General features: G+C 40.8%; 1 protein-coding gene across 6 annotated transcripts in view; it reads left to right on the forward strand.

The window, feature by feature from the left end:
* Positions 1 to 15,245, forward strand: part of GALNT7 (polypeptide N-acetylgalactosaminyltransferase 7) — a gene marked incomplete at its 5' end in the record, with an annotated part of 48,101 nt that overhangs the window by 16,483 nt on the left and 16,373 nt on the right. For 5 of the 6 annotated variants that reach the window (XR_014515136.1, XR_014515137.1, XR_014515138.1 and 2 more), the window contains 2 exons: positions 6,379 to 6,839; positions 13,531 to 13,697. Coding sequence is in view for 3 of the 6 variants with exons in the window: in XM_083457336.1 (XP_083313462.1) it covers positions 6,379 to 6,839; positions 13,531 to 13,697 (628 nt within the window). Of the gene's footprint in view, positions 1 to 3,864; positions 3,925 to 6,378; positions 6,840 to 13,530; positions 13,698 to 15,245 lie in introns of those variants that run through there. The other variant, XM_083457337.1, reaches the window with a different exon arrangement.

The following is a 15,245-nucleotide window of genomic DNA, read 5'->3' on the forward strand; positions in this document are numbered from 1 at the left end:
TTCCCCCAGATTGACAATTCATCTGAAGTGGACTCTCCTGACATGATAGGATTGCTCTGTACATTAAATGCTTGTTGTTGTTGTTTAGTCGTTCAGTCGTGTCCGACTCTTCGTGACCCCATGGACCAGAGCACGCCAGGCACTTCTGTCTTCCACTGCCACCCGCAGTTTGGTCAGATTCATGTTTGTAGCTTCGAGAACACTGTCTAACCATCTCGTCCTCTGTCGTCCCCTTCTCCTTGTGCCCTCCATCTTTCCCAACATCAGGGTCTTTTCCAGTGAGTCTTCTCTTCTCATGAGGTGGCCAAAGTATTGGAGCCTCAGCTTCAGGATCTGTCCTTCCAGTGAGCACTCAGGGCTGATTTCCTTAAGAATGGATGCGTTTGATCTTCTTGCAGTCCATGGGACTCTCAAGAGTCTCCTCCAGCACCATAATTCAAAAGCGTCAATTCTTCGGCGATCAGCCTTCTTTATGGTCCAGCTCTCACTTCCATACATCACTACTGGGAAAACCATAGCTTTTACTATACGGACCTTTGTTGGCAAGGTGATGTCTCTACTTTTTAAAATGCTATCTAGGTTTGCCATTGCTTTCCTCCCGAGAAGCAGGCGTCTCTTAATTTCGTGGCTGCTGTCACCATCTGCAGTGATCATGGAGCCCAAGAAAGTAAAATCTCTCACTGCCTCCATTTCCTCCCCTTCTATTTGCCAGGAGGTGATGGGACCAGTGGCCATGATCTTCGTTTTTTTGATGTTGAGCTTCAGACCATATTTTGTGCTCTCCTCTTTCACCCTCAATAAAAGGCTTTTTAATTCCTCCTCACTTTCTGCCATCAAGGTTGTGTCATCTGCATATCTGAGGTTGTTGATATTTCTTCCAGCAATCTTAATTCCGGCTAGGGATTCATCCAGCCCAGCCTTTCGCATGATGAATTCTGCATATAAGTTAAATAAGCAGGGAGACAAAATACAGCCTTGTCGTACTCCTTTCCCAATTTTGAACCAACCAGTTGTTCCATATCCAGTTCTAACTGTAGCTTCTTGTCCCACATAGAGATTTCTCAGGAGACAGATGAGGTGATCAGGCACTCCCATTTCTTTAAGAACTTGCCATAGTTTGCTGTGATCGACACAGTCAAAGGCTTTTGCATAGTCAATGAAGCAGAAGTAGATGTCTTTCTGGAACTCTCTAGCTTTCTCCATAATCCAGCGCATGTTTGCAATTTGGTCTCTGGTTCCCCTGCCTCTTCTAGATCCAGCCTGCACTTCTGGGAGTTCTCGGTCCACATACTGCTTGAGCCTTCCTTGAAGAATTTTAAGCATAACCTTGCTAGCGTGTGAAATGAGTGCAATTGTGCGGTAGTTGGAGCATTCTTTAGCACTGCCCTTCTTTGGGATTGGGATGTAGACTGACCTTCTCCAATCTTCTGGCCACTGCTGAGTTTTCCAAACTTGCTGGCATATTGAGTGTAGCACCTTAACAGCATCATCTTTTAAAATTTTAAATAGTTCAGCTGGAATACCATCACTTCCACTGGCCTTGTTATTTGCAATGCTTTCTAAGGCCCCTTTGACTTCACTCTCCAGGATGTCTGGCTCAAGGTCAGCAACCACACTACCTGGGGTGTATGAGACATCCATATCTTTCTGGTATAGTTCCTCTGTGTATTCTTGCCACCTCTTCTTGATGTCTTCTGCTTCTGTTAGGTCCTTACCACTTTTGTCCTTTATTATGGTAATCTTTGAACGAAATGTTCCTTTCATATCTCCAATTTTCTTGAACAGATCTCTGGTTCTTCCCATTCTGTTATTTTCCTCTATTTCTTTGCATTGCTCATTTAAGAAGGCCTTCTTGTCTCTCCTTGCTATTTTTTGGAATTCTGCATTCAATTTCCTGTATCTTTCTCTATCTCCCTCGGATTTTGCTTGCCTTCTCTCCTCCGCTATTTGTAAGGCCTCATTGGACAGCCACTTTGCTTTCTTGCATTTCCTTTTCATTGGGATGGTTTTCGTTGCTGCCTCCTGTATAATGTTTCAAGCCTCCATCCATAGTTCTTCAGGCACTCTGTCCAGCAATTCTAGATCCTTAAACCTGTTCCTCACTTCCACTGTGTATTCATAAGGGATTTGGTTTAGATTGTATCTTACCGGCCCAGTGGTTTTTCCTACTTTCTTCAGTTTAAGCTTTATGCTATAAGTGAAATTCCCACTATTGCAGTTGTGTGTGCTGAGTAGATTCTCTCATATATATGTTGATTATGGTCATATTGTTCCACATTCTTGCCATTCTTGGTTGTCTCTTATTTTTATGTTTTTGATGAGTTGAGAGCTATATCATAACCTCTGGAGTTATCATGAAGTTGAGCAGCGAACTATGAAAGGAGCAGTAACATTATGTTCTTAGCTTTAAGACAAATAGTGAAAATTATTGTTATTAATTGATTGATGGATTAGTTAGTTAGTGTACTGCAGGCATAGGCAAACTCGGCCCTCCAGATGTTTTGGGACTACAACTCCCATCATCCCTGACCACTGGTCCTGTTAGTTGGGGATAATGGGAGTTGTAGTCCCCAAACTTCTGGAGGGCCGAGTTTGCCTATGCCTTCCATCTGTAGATCTCAGGGCAATTCACAACATAAAAATACAAGATAAAAAAGCACAAAATACACAATAAAAACAAACCAATAACCCCCTCCAAATTCCATTTGTTGAATAGATAAACATTCACAGATACAATCTAGATACCTTTGTTTATGTTACCACACTGTTTGTGCTGCAGTTAATGAAATCTGAAAGTACAAACTGGCCCACCTAGTATCAGTATCTTTATTATCCATCACTGATTGAAATACAGATTGTAATATGCTGTGTGAATGGAAAAAAGACAACTGCTATCTTTTCAGTTTGGGGTGATAAAAAAATCAAGAATGCCCATGGGCCAACATTCTAGTCTGTATTTTACTGCGGTTTGAAAGGTTTGGTTTAGGAAGAAGTACCTTGATCAGTATTCAGTTGTATGTTAGCTTGCATAGCATAGCATGTTAGAATATGGCATCTTTCTTGCATGTTCATGAATGATAGGCTACGTTCAGTCTCTTGTATCCAAGGCAATATACCTCTGAACACCAGTTTCTGAGAATCACAAGTAGGGAGAGTGCTATTGCTATCGGGTGTTGCTTGCAGGCTTACCATAGGCATATATGGTTGACCACTATGAAAACAAGATACTAGATTAGGCTTGCCCTTTGTCTGATCTAGCAAAGCTTTATTCAGTTCTTTTAATCTAAAGTATCTAACACACTGATCCTCACAATTCCTACCATAGAGGTTGCCCAGCTAAACAGATGTCAAAGGGCATCAAAAGATTGGATGTGACATTTATTCTGTGATTGAAGGGATATGGCTAAGAACAGTGAGATGGAGGGAAAGAGGAAGGATGATGGAGTTTTCTGTTAAGTTTTTTTACTGTGTTGTGAACTTTTGATATAACTCATTTTTAATTATGCAGGTGCTAGAGCAAACAATAATGGCTCTTGGGGGCTCACCATTTTGGGGTTTTGGACAGAGTGCACTGTGAATCCTCTCGATATGGCATGCTTTATTTCCTTTATTCAGGAAATAATACTGAGAGCCAGTGTAGTGTAGTGGTTAGGAGCAGTAGACTCGTAATCTGGTGAGCCGGGTTCACGTCTCCGCTCCTCCACATGGAGCTGCTGAGTGACCTTGGGCTAGTCACACTTCTTTGAAGTCTCTCAGCCCCACTCACCTCACAGAGTGTTCGTTGTGGGGGAGGAAGGGAAAGAAGAATGTTAGCAGCTTTGAGACTCCTTTGGGTAGTGATAAAGCGGGATATCAAATCCACACTCTTCTTTATCTAGTATACAATAGCCTCATGTAGGCTGGTATCTCCGAAGCCACTCAAAGGTGCAGATTCTGTTAATCTTAGTTCTGTTCTTCATGCTCACTTCCATTGTGTTGTGGAAATGTCTCATACTGAGTGAGTTTTAAAATACCGTATTTTTTGCCCCATAGGACGCACCTAGTTTTTTTGGGGGGGAAATAAAGAAAAAAAAATTATCCCCCCCCCCCAGGTGCGGGGCTGGGGCGGGGGAAGCCCGAGCTTCCCCCGACCCCAGCCCCCAGAACAGGCTGCTATCTGCAAGCCGTGGGAGCCACAGCTAGCGGAGCGCTGCACTGCGCTAAGCCCGAAGCTTGGGGTGTGCTGAGCTCAGCGCGCCCCAAGCTTCTGGGTGCCGGCAAGGTCTCATATAGCCGTGGGAGAGCCGCGCAACTTCGCACGGCTCTCCCACGGCTAGCGGAGCGCTGCGCTAAGCCCAAAGCTTGGGGCGTGCTGAGCTCAGCGTGCCCCAAGCTTCTGGGTGCAGGCAAGCTCTCCGCTAGCCGTGGGAGAGCTGAGTCTCCCACGGCTAGCGGATAGCTTCCTGAAGCCTGGAGAGCGAGAGGCGTCGGTGCGCACCGACCCCCCTCGCTGTCCAGGCTTCAGCGAAAGCCTGCATTTGCCCCATAGGACGCACACACATTTCCCCTTCATTTTTGGAGGGGGGAAAGTGCGTCCTATAGGGCGAAAAATACGGTACCTTCTCTCAATGGTTTCAGTGCTTTACCTCAGTCCTCAGACAGTTCTTTTTTGATTAGAGCAACTAAAGCTGCTGTGTCAAATGAAGTTTGTGGCCTCTCTGTTGTTTTTCACTGCATTGAGCCCTGGCAGCCATTTTGGAAATGGCTCTGGCCTGCTTGGGATTCCCTGATGATCTGAGCCAGAAGTGAAAATCAGTCATCCAGAGTGCTGGCTTGTGATTCTCTGATTCTGCAGCTCACAGCCCATTTGGAACTGTTAAAAGTTTGAACAAGACTTCATTTTGGAGCAAGCTTAGCTATTTTTGATTTTGGGAAGGAAGGAACAGCAGATGAAAACACCATAATGCCTTGGTGATGTAGCCACCCCCTTGACTGTTTGAATTTTAGTTGCAGAGATTGCATTGGCAGTGTAGATCATTTTAATCGGGTGGGTGAGAACCACTTCACCAATTGAAGTTTTATATTTTCAAGTGACATGGCCAAAATGATTAGTAAACAGTAGTGATATCTTCATTCTTAGTAATGTGTTAACCTCCCTTGAAAACCAACTGCAGTTTCTCCTTCTCAGCTGTTCATCAGACACTGCCTTGCGTGTTATTTTTCATTTTCAGTAGTAGTTCTGGCTTGTGAGAAAGTGTGATAACTCAGCATCATGTGTTGCTGCCCCCCAATGTTCAAAATCATTAGCTAGACATTCAAGTTTGAGACACTTTGGTTTTCATAACTTCCAGTTTAAGAATTTTTGTCTTTGGTTCAGAACCAAAAATCTTTTTTAAAGGAATCTGCTTATGTATGTTTTTTTTCTTTTTTCTTTTAAGGAAATAGAGCTTTTCAGGGCTCCAGATCATATTTGGCTTCATAAGTCTTAAATTTTCCATTTGCTGCTGGTGCTATATGACGTCCTCCTGATGCCTCTCTTGTTCATGTCGTAAAATTTGTGTGTGTTGATGATGTGTGTGGACTTTGCTTATCACAAAAGTTGCAAATCATAATCTTCAAACAGTTAATTTATGGAATTTGGTACCCACCTTTTGTAGTGTGCCCTTTTTTATGTGTAATATTTAATTATGTTGTTTTTAATGTATTTTTAGTACAGTGGTTTCATATTTTATGATGGACAAAGGTAGGGTTAGATGGAAGGCCACATGGTGAGCAAAGAGTGAGGAGGAGGATCAGTTCCATACCTTAACAGTGGGGAAAGTCTCATAGATTTAGAATAAATTGTTACTGTCTCTAAAGGGGGATACAACTCTGTCAATACTGTCAAATGTCCACATATAAATCAGAAATTCAACCTTTTTATATGTAAGTACTAGCCAGCAAGACTCAAATGTAACAGTATTAGCAGCTGCACAGGTGGGTTTCAAATATTGACATTTGTTTTTAACCTTACATTTACAGATACAGTGGTACCTCGGGTTACATACGCTTCAGGTTACAGACTCCACTAACCAAGAATTAGTAGCTCGGGTTAAGAACAGAAATCGTGCTCCGGCAGCACGGCGGCAGCAGGAGGCACCATGAGCTAAAGTGGTGCTTCAGGTTAAGAACAGTTTCAGGTTAAAAACGGACCTCCAGAACGAATTAAGTACTTAACCCGAGGTACCACTGTAAATTTATTAAACGTATTGAGTTGCCTGAAGAATATGTTGATTTGAACAAATTCCACAGAGATTAGAGTTACAGAATTGTTAGTGAAATGGGCATGGAAAGCTGAAGTTGGGCCAGCAGCTCTTCCAGTTTCTTTGTTTTATAATTTTATCTCTCCCTCTTATGTAGGATACCAAGGAAAACAGCAATCTTTTGCCAAACAATGGAGACCATGTCCTGGTTCCTGGAAATGACAAATTCAAGCCTGTGTTACCCTGGCCTCACGTCGAAGGTGTGGAAGTAGACTTGGAATCAATTCGGCGGAGGAATAAGGCCAAAAATGAAGGGAATCCTCTTGGTGGCAATAATGATCAGCAGAACATCATGCAGCGACAGTATCTCACATTTAAGCCACAGACACTGATCTACCATGATCCCGTATTACGACCTGGAATTCTTGGTAATTTTGAACCCAAAGAACCTGAGCCTCATGGAGTTGTCGGTGGTCCTGGTGAGGAAGCCAAGCCATATGTTTTAGGACCAGAGTATAAAGAATCTGTTCAAAGCAGCATTAAGGAGTTTGGGTTTAACATGGTAGCAAGTGATATGATCTCACTAGATCGAAGCATTAATGACTTGCGTCAAGAAGAGTAAGTACCTGATCTGCGTCTTCTTTCCCCCTCTTTTAATTGTGTTTTTGTTATGCGATCTGTACACTGTGACAATCATCTTACATGAATATATATTAGCGATAGTAAAGGAAAACAATTCAGCACTTCTTTTTAAAATGAGCTTTACTTTTTCTTTTTAGCAGAGATGTAATCATGTGAACAACACACCTACTGAAATTAGCAGAACTTAAAAAATGCATAACTATAGCTTGGTTAGTTCCCAGAAGTATTCTAGCAGGCATTCAGATAATGAGTAATAAAATACAGTTGCTTAAACTTTGATCACATTTGATAAGAAATCATTTTTCTGTGGTGGGTAGATAGGATTTAGCCTGATATTCAAAAGGCTTATGCAGTTTTCCTACCCCCTTTGATCTCCTGGGTCTTTGTTATATGACCCTTAACTCTCCAATAAGGCATGATGCCAGGTTCAGATCACCATTTTGCCTTCATCTGAACCAATGTGTTAGCTGTTGCAACTCAGTTGTTTGTCTGAGGCAGGCTTTCTACTATGTGATCTGTGAACAGAACTCACCAGCTTGTACTTCTGCTTGTTTTTGTTCTTTGCATTTACTGTCTGTTACAGAATGTGTTCTTTCTGAGTGAATTCAGGGGAGAACAGTACAATGGCTCCTTTTAACAGTTATGAAAAACATTCTTCCCTCCATGTTTCTGTGGTAACTATTAAAATGTAATTGTGTTGTGCAAAGATTTTGTACAGAGTTCTTATTTTGGGTTCTCTGTGTGCGAGTGTTTGATGTAAACCCTTACCATCAGTAACTTAAGAGTCTTAGAATTGGAATTCTTTGCTACTCTACCCTTAAAATGCATAAAACCTAAGAGAGACAGGGGTTTGGTGACAAGGGGAGAAAACCCTGTCCTCAGAAGATTTAATTTCCATATCACTTTTACTGTGCATAATTGTCTGTGATAATTCTGTGCCCTCTATATCTTATTTCTGTCATTAGAACTTTTTGGAAGTAATAAGATTGAAGGATCAGTACATTTTCATGATCAGTTTCTTTGACTACATAAAAGGTGCTTATGATGTTGGCATTAATGTGATTTGATTGTGGTATCAATAAGGTTTTTTTTCTGTAGATAGCATGATCTTGACTTTACATCTAGATGGGTTGATTAAAGCAACCTTTGTTGCCTCTGCCGAAATTTCTTACAATACCTTTGTACTCTATTCTCAGTCAATTTTATTTGCAGGTACAATCCTTTTCAGCAGTGTGTTTTGTATATCTATGAAGCACAGGTGGTGAATATTATTTATTCCATATCAGAACTGTCCCACTGCTTCCAATTCTAACAATGCTGCAGACCCTGAAGCACATTTGATGATTAAATAAGCAAGCAAGACCATGGCAGCTGTTCCTGAAATATTTGGCTGATTTCCCAAGCATATGGGCTTTCCCCCCTTTGAAATAACATGGCAAACATTTTATGGAGCTCAGGTAACATGAGAAACATGGTTTGCTGGGGGAAACGGTCCTTTAATGCGAGAAGAAGTTGAGAACCCTTTCATTTCTTGCAAAGTCCATTTTGAGAAGACAGCTTCTGGGTCATGCGGCCAGCATGACTAAGCTGCTTCTGGCAAACCAGAGCAGCGCACAGAAACGCCGTTTACCTTCCCGCCGGGGCGGTACCTATTTATCTACTTGCACTTGATGTGCTTTCAAACTGCTAGGTGGGCAGGAGCTGGGGCCAAACAACGGGAGGTCACCCCGTTACAGGGATTTGAACCACTGACCTTCTGATTGGCAAGCCTTAGGCTCTGTGGTTTAGACCACAGCGCCACCTGCGTCACCCTAGCCTAGTGTAGCTTTCTTTAATTAGGAGCAGCTCTCAGGTAGAGAGAGACGTATTGTAGCTCTGCTACCTAAGGTACTAATAAACTTGAGATGACGGGATTAAAGCTAGCACCTTATATACACACACTTCATGTGTTCTGACAACATAGCATTGACACTTCCCCATCAAAATATTAAAATAATAGTAAACACTGTATAGAGGAGCATGCTCAGATATGTGTGACTTGATCGACTTCAGGAATATGTGCAAACGTGGTGTCCTCTCACTTTTGGGGGCAGGTTAAACTGGTTAATTGGGGGTAATGCTATAGCTCAGTGATAAAGTACATACTTTGCAAATGAAGTTCCTGTTTCGATCCCAGTTATCTCTGTCTAGGACTAGAAAAGACTCTCTCTAGCTAAGGCTGAAACCTGGACGGTCATTGTCAAGTGTATAGACCAGGTGTGGGGGAACCTCAGGCTCAAGCATCAAATGCAGCCTTCCCAGGCCACGTGCCCCCTCTTCAGTCCTAATCTACACCCCTCTTAAGTACTCTTACATTATTGGAATGTGTCCTTGTACTGTGATGTCTCTTGGTTGCCTTTAGGGAAGATAAAGAGATGTGTGCTTTGCACATGCGTACATAGAAACCTCTGAATTTTGTGTGGCTGGATACTGCCTGCAGAAGTAGTCACATCCATTGTCCCCCTTTTGCCTCTGACCATGCCCCCCCTGCCCCCATCATATGGTCCCCAGTAGTTGCTTATGAAGGAAAGCAGTTGTCAGGCTGAAAAACGTTTCACATTTCTAATGCTAGGTAGCCTAATTGTCTGAATCCGCACAAGACAGCTTCCTATACTTACAAACTTAATTTTGACATATCAAAAATGTTTTGTTGGGTACACTGTTTTGTGTTGGTGGGGCAATGAAGGGTTTGAGGCTATGGGTCTTATTCAGCTAAGCTTTAGGACCATTTAAATCATGATTAAGTTAATTTCAATGGCTCTACACTTGAGTAAAACTGGTTGAATACCATCCAATTCTAGCTGCAGTTTTAGAGGGTTGCTAGGCTAGGATCAGCTATGATTCGTACCATTATATGTGTGGTGAGATACTGTGATTGAAGCTTTATTTACTATGGTATCTTAACGTGACCTATATAACGAAATGAAAGAGGTATCTGGTGTGCAGATGTTCTCATCTTCTCAGAGTTGCAAAACAGCAACAACAACGACACAGATGCTGTATGGAGACAGGAATATCTGATAATGTCTTTGCTCTGGCAGCTATAAAGATAAGAGCTAAAGTGCTGCTAAATCGGCAGCTTTGCAATATCAAGTAGAAGTACAAAAAAAATCAAGTAGAAGCACTAGGTGGCAGGATGCATTTAGCTTTAAAGCAAAACATAATTTCAAAATGTATCTTATATATATGAAGGCTTCCTTGTTTGCAATTAGAATCACGGTCCTCTTCATACAACTTAAATAATTATTAACACTGTACAAGATATATTGGAAGTGCTTTGAGAATTTTCACTACTGACCAATAACGTTTAATATCTTTTCTGAAGCTTGAACCCAATCCAAAACACAAAATTGGGTCCATCTTCAGAAAAGCCTTTCTGAGTCCTTTAGTACCTGGCAGTAAATATTAGTGAATAACATCAGCATCTTAAAATTCTGCTGCAACACTGCTCACAAGGGCAGAGATTGTCTGCATTTGGTAGCTCAGTATTGTTCCCAATATCAGACAACGTGCTCTATAAAGTGCACTACCCTTGTTCCCACTGCCCAGTGTGGAATTTTTTAAAAGCAAGAGCGAGAGTGGCAGCCCTGGAAAACATAATTTTTCATCATTTTTAATACTGAAATTGTTCAGTCTGAAACATAATTGAGCTTCCAGCATCTTATTTTGCAGTCTTAAACTCTACCTTATTCTAAATAAGGTATATTAAATGATGGCTAACAATTATCTTATTTCTATATCTTTAGTGGACAAGTTGCTGATTAACTTTATAGTACAGTGCTTAGTTGATGATGTTTGATATTTGCTTGCTGGTGTTAGTTAGCGAACCACTGGATGTCACTATTGTTCTTTGCAATAGCACTTGGTGTTTTATCTGGTAGTTCTCTATCTGCTTGGGAACCTATTTTGGAACAACAGTAGATCATAGCAATTACAGTGGTACCTCAGGTTAAGTACCTAATTCGTTCCGGAGGTCTGTTCTTAACCTGAAACTGTTCTTAACCTGAAGACCACTTTAGCTAATGGGGCCTCCTGCTGCTGCCGCGCTGCCAGAGCACGATTTCTGTTCTCATCCTGAAGCAAAATTCTTAACCCAAGGTACTATTTCTGGGTTAGCGGAGTCTGTAACCTGAAGCGTCTGTAACCCGAGATACCACTGTACTGTTGGCTAACTACTGTTAAAGGTATATTTATATTCCTTGTTGAAGGAGAATCAAACTTGAACAACATGTCTTATAGAAGACTTGTATTATTATTTTTTAAGATGAACAACTAGAGCGTTGAAAGTAGGGATTTTCTGAAAATTCTGAAAAGCTTGAACTTTGAATTTGAGTTTAAAGTGCAAGCTCTTAAGGGGGTGAACAAAAGGTTGTTGAGCTTTGTTAAAACAGATAATGGATGGCACCCTTGATAAAAGTGGGTTGCGGTGGTGATAAAAAAAATGCACACTGAATTTAGGCATGTTGATATTACAACTGCAGGTCCCTTGTTAAGACTGAGAGCCTGGGACCTGAAGGTTTGTTCTGTCTTACTGCACCAAGATTCAGTGCCACTTTTTACTAACTCAGTGGCTTTCATAGAGGATATAAAAGTTTTAAAATTTGTTCAGTGGAATGATTTCCTATTTAGGAAGTTAGTGGGTTTGCTTGTTCATTGTGATTTCTACCTTGGAAGATACGGGTAAAATATGCTAGCTCAGAGGCTAAATTAACAGACATTGGTAGCTATTTGCCAATAACAATTCAAATTGAATCTTGAGTTTGCTGATTAGGATTAAAGGGAGTTGTAGTGCAAAATAGAGGACACTCATTATGTGTAGGCAAAGGGAATTCAACCTTTCCTCCCCAAAAAGAAAAAGGGCTGGTGTAACTTCAGTTTCAGCTGAATTTTTCTTTGGCTAATGGAACACTTGTGTATTCCCTTATATACTTCTCTTCATTATTTATCCTTGCCCCAAAATAGATGCATTAGATTTATGGAGATTCATCAGATAAATGCACAGTAGTTACCAATTTATTGCATGAGATTCAGACTCCTTTTTGGGTAGCACTTTTATTGCAGGTACTTCAGGGGAGAAAGCCACATACAGTGGTGCCCCGCAAGACGAATGCCTCGCAAGACGGAAAACCCGCTAGACGAAAGGGTTTTCCGTTTTGGAGGTGCTTCGCAGGACGAATTTCTCTATGGGCTTGCTTCGCAAGACGAAAATGTCTTGCGATTCCTGGGGGTTTTTTTTCGCTCCCCACCCCCTTTTTCTAAGGCACTAAACTGCTAATAGCCTTTTAGCAGCTAATCCGCTAATCCCTTAAGCCTTTAATAGCCGCTAATAGCGCTAATCCGCTAATGGGCTTGCTTCGCAAGACGAAAAAACCGCTAGACGAAGAGACTCACGGAACGGATTCTTTTCGTCTTGCGAGGCACCACTGTATATATCTTTAGCACCCCAGAGGGTTTACAACAACCTTGTTTGTATTTTAAGTGCAAGTTTGTGTACCACACCTGTACACACAAACTAACCACACATGGTTTCTCCTGTAATGTATGTGTGTGTGCACAGCTTGTAAGTGATGGGATCTTGAAGCTTGAAGCATGGAGTTGGAAGGGACCACAAGGATCATCTACTTTAACCCCCTGCAATGCAGGAATCTTTCACCCAATAATGTGGGGCTCAAACCCATAACCCTGAGGTTAAGAGTCTCATGCTCCAACTGCTGAGCTGTCTCTTAGGGCAAGTGTACTGAATGATAATGTACTGAAAAGCAATAAAACAGGAAATGCCACCAAAACTTTCCTTTGTGGGTGGTGTACAGAAAGCTAAGACTAGTTGATGCAACAGAAGCACCTGGTACTGCAAGTTGGCAGAAAATCATATCGGCCATGGGCTGAAAGAGTCATGCAAATTGGCCCCAATTCTACAGGCAAACTCAGAAAGCAGTTAGGAGCAGAATGGGTATCCTAATGTAATTGCAGGTTATTGAGAGGGTGTTGCAACAGAGGGGAGGCTTATGACAATTCAGAAGAGTGAACATTCTGACAAATTATAGTTTTCTCTGTTGTGATTATAACAACCACGTGATAACCTTTCCTTCTGAAAAACTACATGAAGGAGAAGGGTGCAGAGATTGCTGGCTATATGATGTGAAAACATTGGGATTGTTTTTTTCCCCTAGAAGGTACAACGTAACATCAAAATGTTTAAATTACATACAACTTTCATGTTTGTCCTTGTGGACTTAGGTTTTGTTTTTCATGGAACAAAAGAATATCTTAAACATGGTTTTCATTCTGAAAACTGCTTCAAGATCCTTCAAAAAGTAAGAAGCAGCAATCATCACTGTCCAGTTATTACTGTAAGCTTAGCTTCTAAACTAGCTTCATAATCATGCACTATCCCGAGTACTGTGTATATTTTAAGTCCTCTCTTGGGGGTGGGGAGCACTTTAATTAACTAGGTGGTATGAGAGGGGTATTATAAGAGAATTTTCTCCAAATGGTCTTATTTATTGCAGCCATAACTAGTGCTCTAGTTAATTCTTTTTTTCCCCACTGATAGTGGTTCTGATAACAACCATGTTCTGATTGTAGATATTTCAAAAATGTTGAAATATAACACACATATCTGTTGCAGGTGCAAGTACTGGCATTATGATGAAAACCTGCTCACCTCCAGCGTTATCATTGTCTTCCATAATGAAGGGTGGTCCACACTCATGAGGACAGTTCACAGTGTAATTAAAAGAACTCCAAGGAAATACCTGGCTGAAATTGTATTAATTGATGACTTTAGTAATAAAGGTAAATGCATTTAATATCAATATTAAACCCAGTAAGAGCTGAATCTGTCATTCTACAGGGAAGTTGAACCAACATAAAGAAATACTGTGCTGATAATTCAGTGGTTTCTGCTCTTAATAAGAAACCAGCCTGCAGATTTAAGAATATTGATCTGTGGATAGAGTCAGTAGCATGGTTTTCATTATAGATCAGTTTTTAAAAAGAAAAAAAATTGCTTTAGTGAATTAATGTAGTTTGTTCTAGCCTATTGAATGAAGAAGCGTAAGTGCTATCACATTCAGCAAATTTCTGTCTTTCTGTTTCTTTCAATGGAGACTTTGCAGAAAAATTCAATGCTTCTCAAAGAGTAATCATGACTCAAATCTTCATTCAAGGCTACATCAGTTCAGAGATAATGCAAGGGTTCCCTTGAACAGCAATCAACACTCTCCTTTCCAACATATGGGTTTTTTTGTCTGAAGGGTTTGTCAAAATGGATAGTGTAGGAAGCTTCACCTTTGCCTTTGTAGGTACTTCAACTGTCAACCTTGGATTTTCATTGCATTAAATGCTTATTACAGTAGCAGAGACTTTTAGATATAGTGTGAAATCTGTCCCCCTGCACACGCAAATTGTTCCACACACTTACGGAAAGTTTGAGACGATGAAGTGCTTAAGCTGAAATATGGGTAGGGGGTTGGATTCCTAACAGATAAAGTTAATGCAGATACAAATGAAGGAGCAGATAATCAGGGTAATAGGTAATGCAAATGAACCAATGTTCCTTCTATTCTGTGCTATCTTCCCCTTTATTTCTGATGTATATAGAGAGAATGCTACTGTCCCTTATTTTCCTTTACAGCACCTATGGCATAATGTAATAGAGTTGCAGATGAGCATCTTAAACGTGTGTGTGTGTGTGTGTTGCATAGTCCTAAAATAGCATAATGCTGAGAAAATGCTATAATCCACAGCAGTGTTTTCCTGCCACATTTGACTGTGGTAGCCTTAAATGTTAATAAAAGTCATGAGTGTTTTCTTGAAGGTATTTCATAATCTTTTTTTGCATCCACATCTGTCTTCAAATTCAGACATTACTAATATTTATTGTGGAGAGTGAATGTTACATCTCCTGCACCACCTCCTGGATTTTGTTGCCTATAAATGTTGACATTTTATTATGTGAGTTTAAAGACTTGATTATATTCATTTTTGGCATGTCAGAGAAGAGCTGTGAATGTGTCACTCTCCCACAGTTACTAAAGACCTAGTGTAAAGCAGTAAGGAATACACAGGGGAAAAAATGGAACACTTACGACACCAGGACAGCTTCCATTGTTACATTTCCTTACTCATGTTATAAAACTATGGGGGGAAGTGAGTGGAAAAATTGCTGGAGGTTTGTGCCTATCTGTTGTCAACATTAGAAGGGCACACATCTTTTCTACTTCCCTACATGTATTTTAAAAATCCAAGTATTGTTGGTAGTAGTTTTTAAGTGAGGTTACAGTTGTTATCAGCAAATATGCCAGGCAGTGATTTATGTAATAGCCTTAACTTCTGAGTATT

This window comes from Podarcis tiliguerta, assembly GCF_965153285.1.
Source record: "Podarcis tiliguerta genome assembly, chromosome: 9".
In the NCBI taxonomy this organism is placed as follows: Eukaryota; Metazoa; Chordata; class Lepidosauria; order Squamata; family Lacertidae; genus Podarcis; species Podarcis tiliguerta.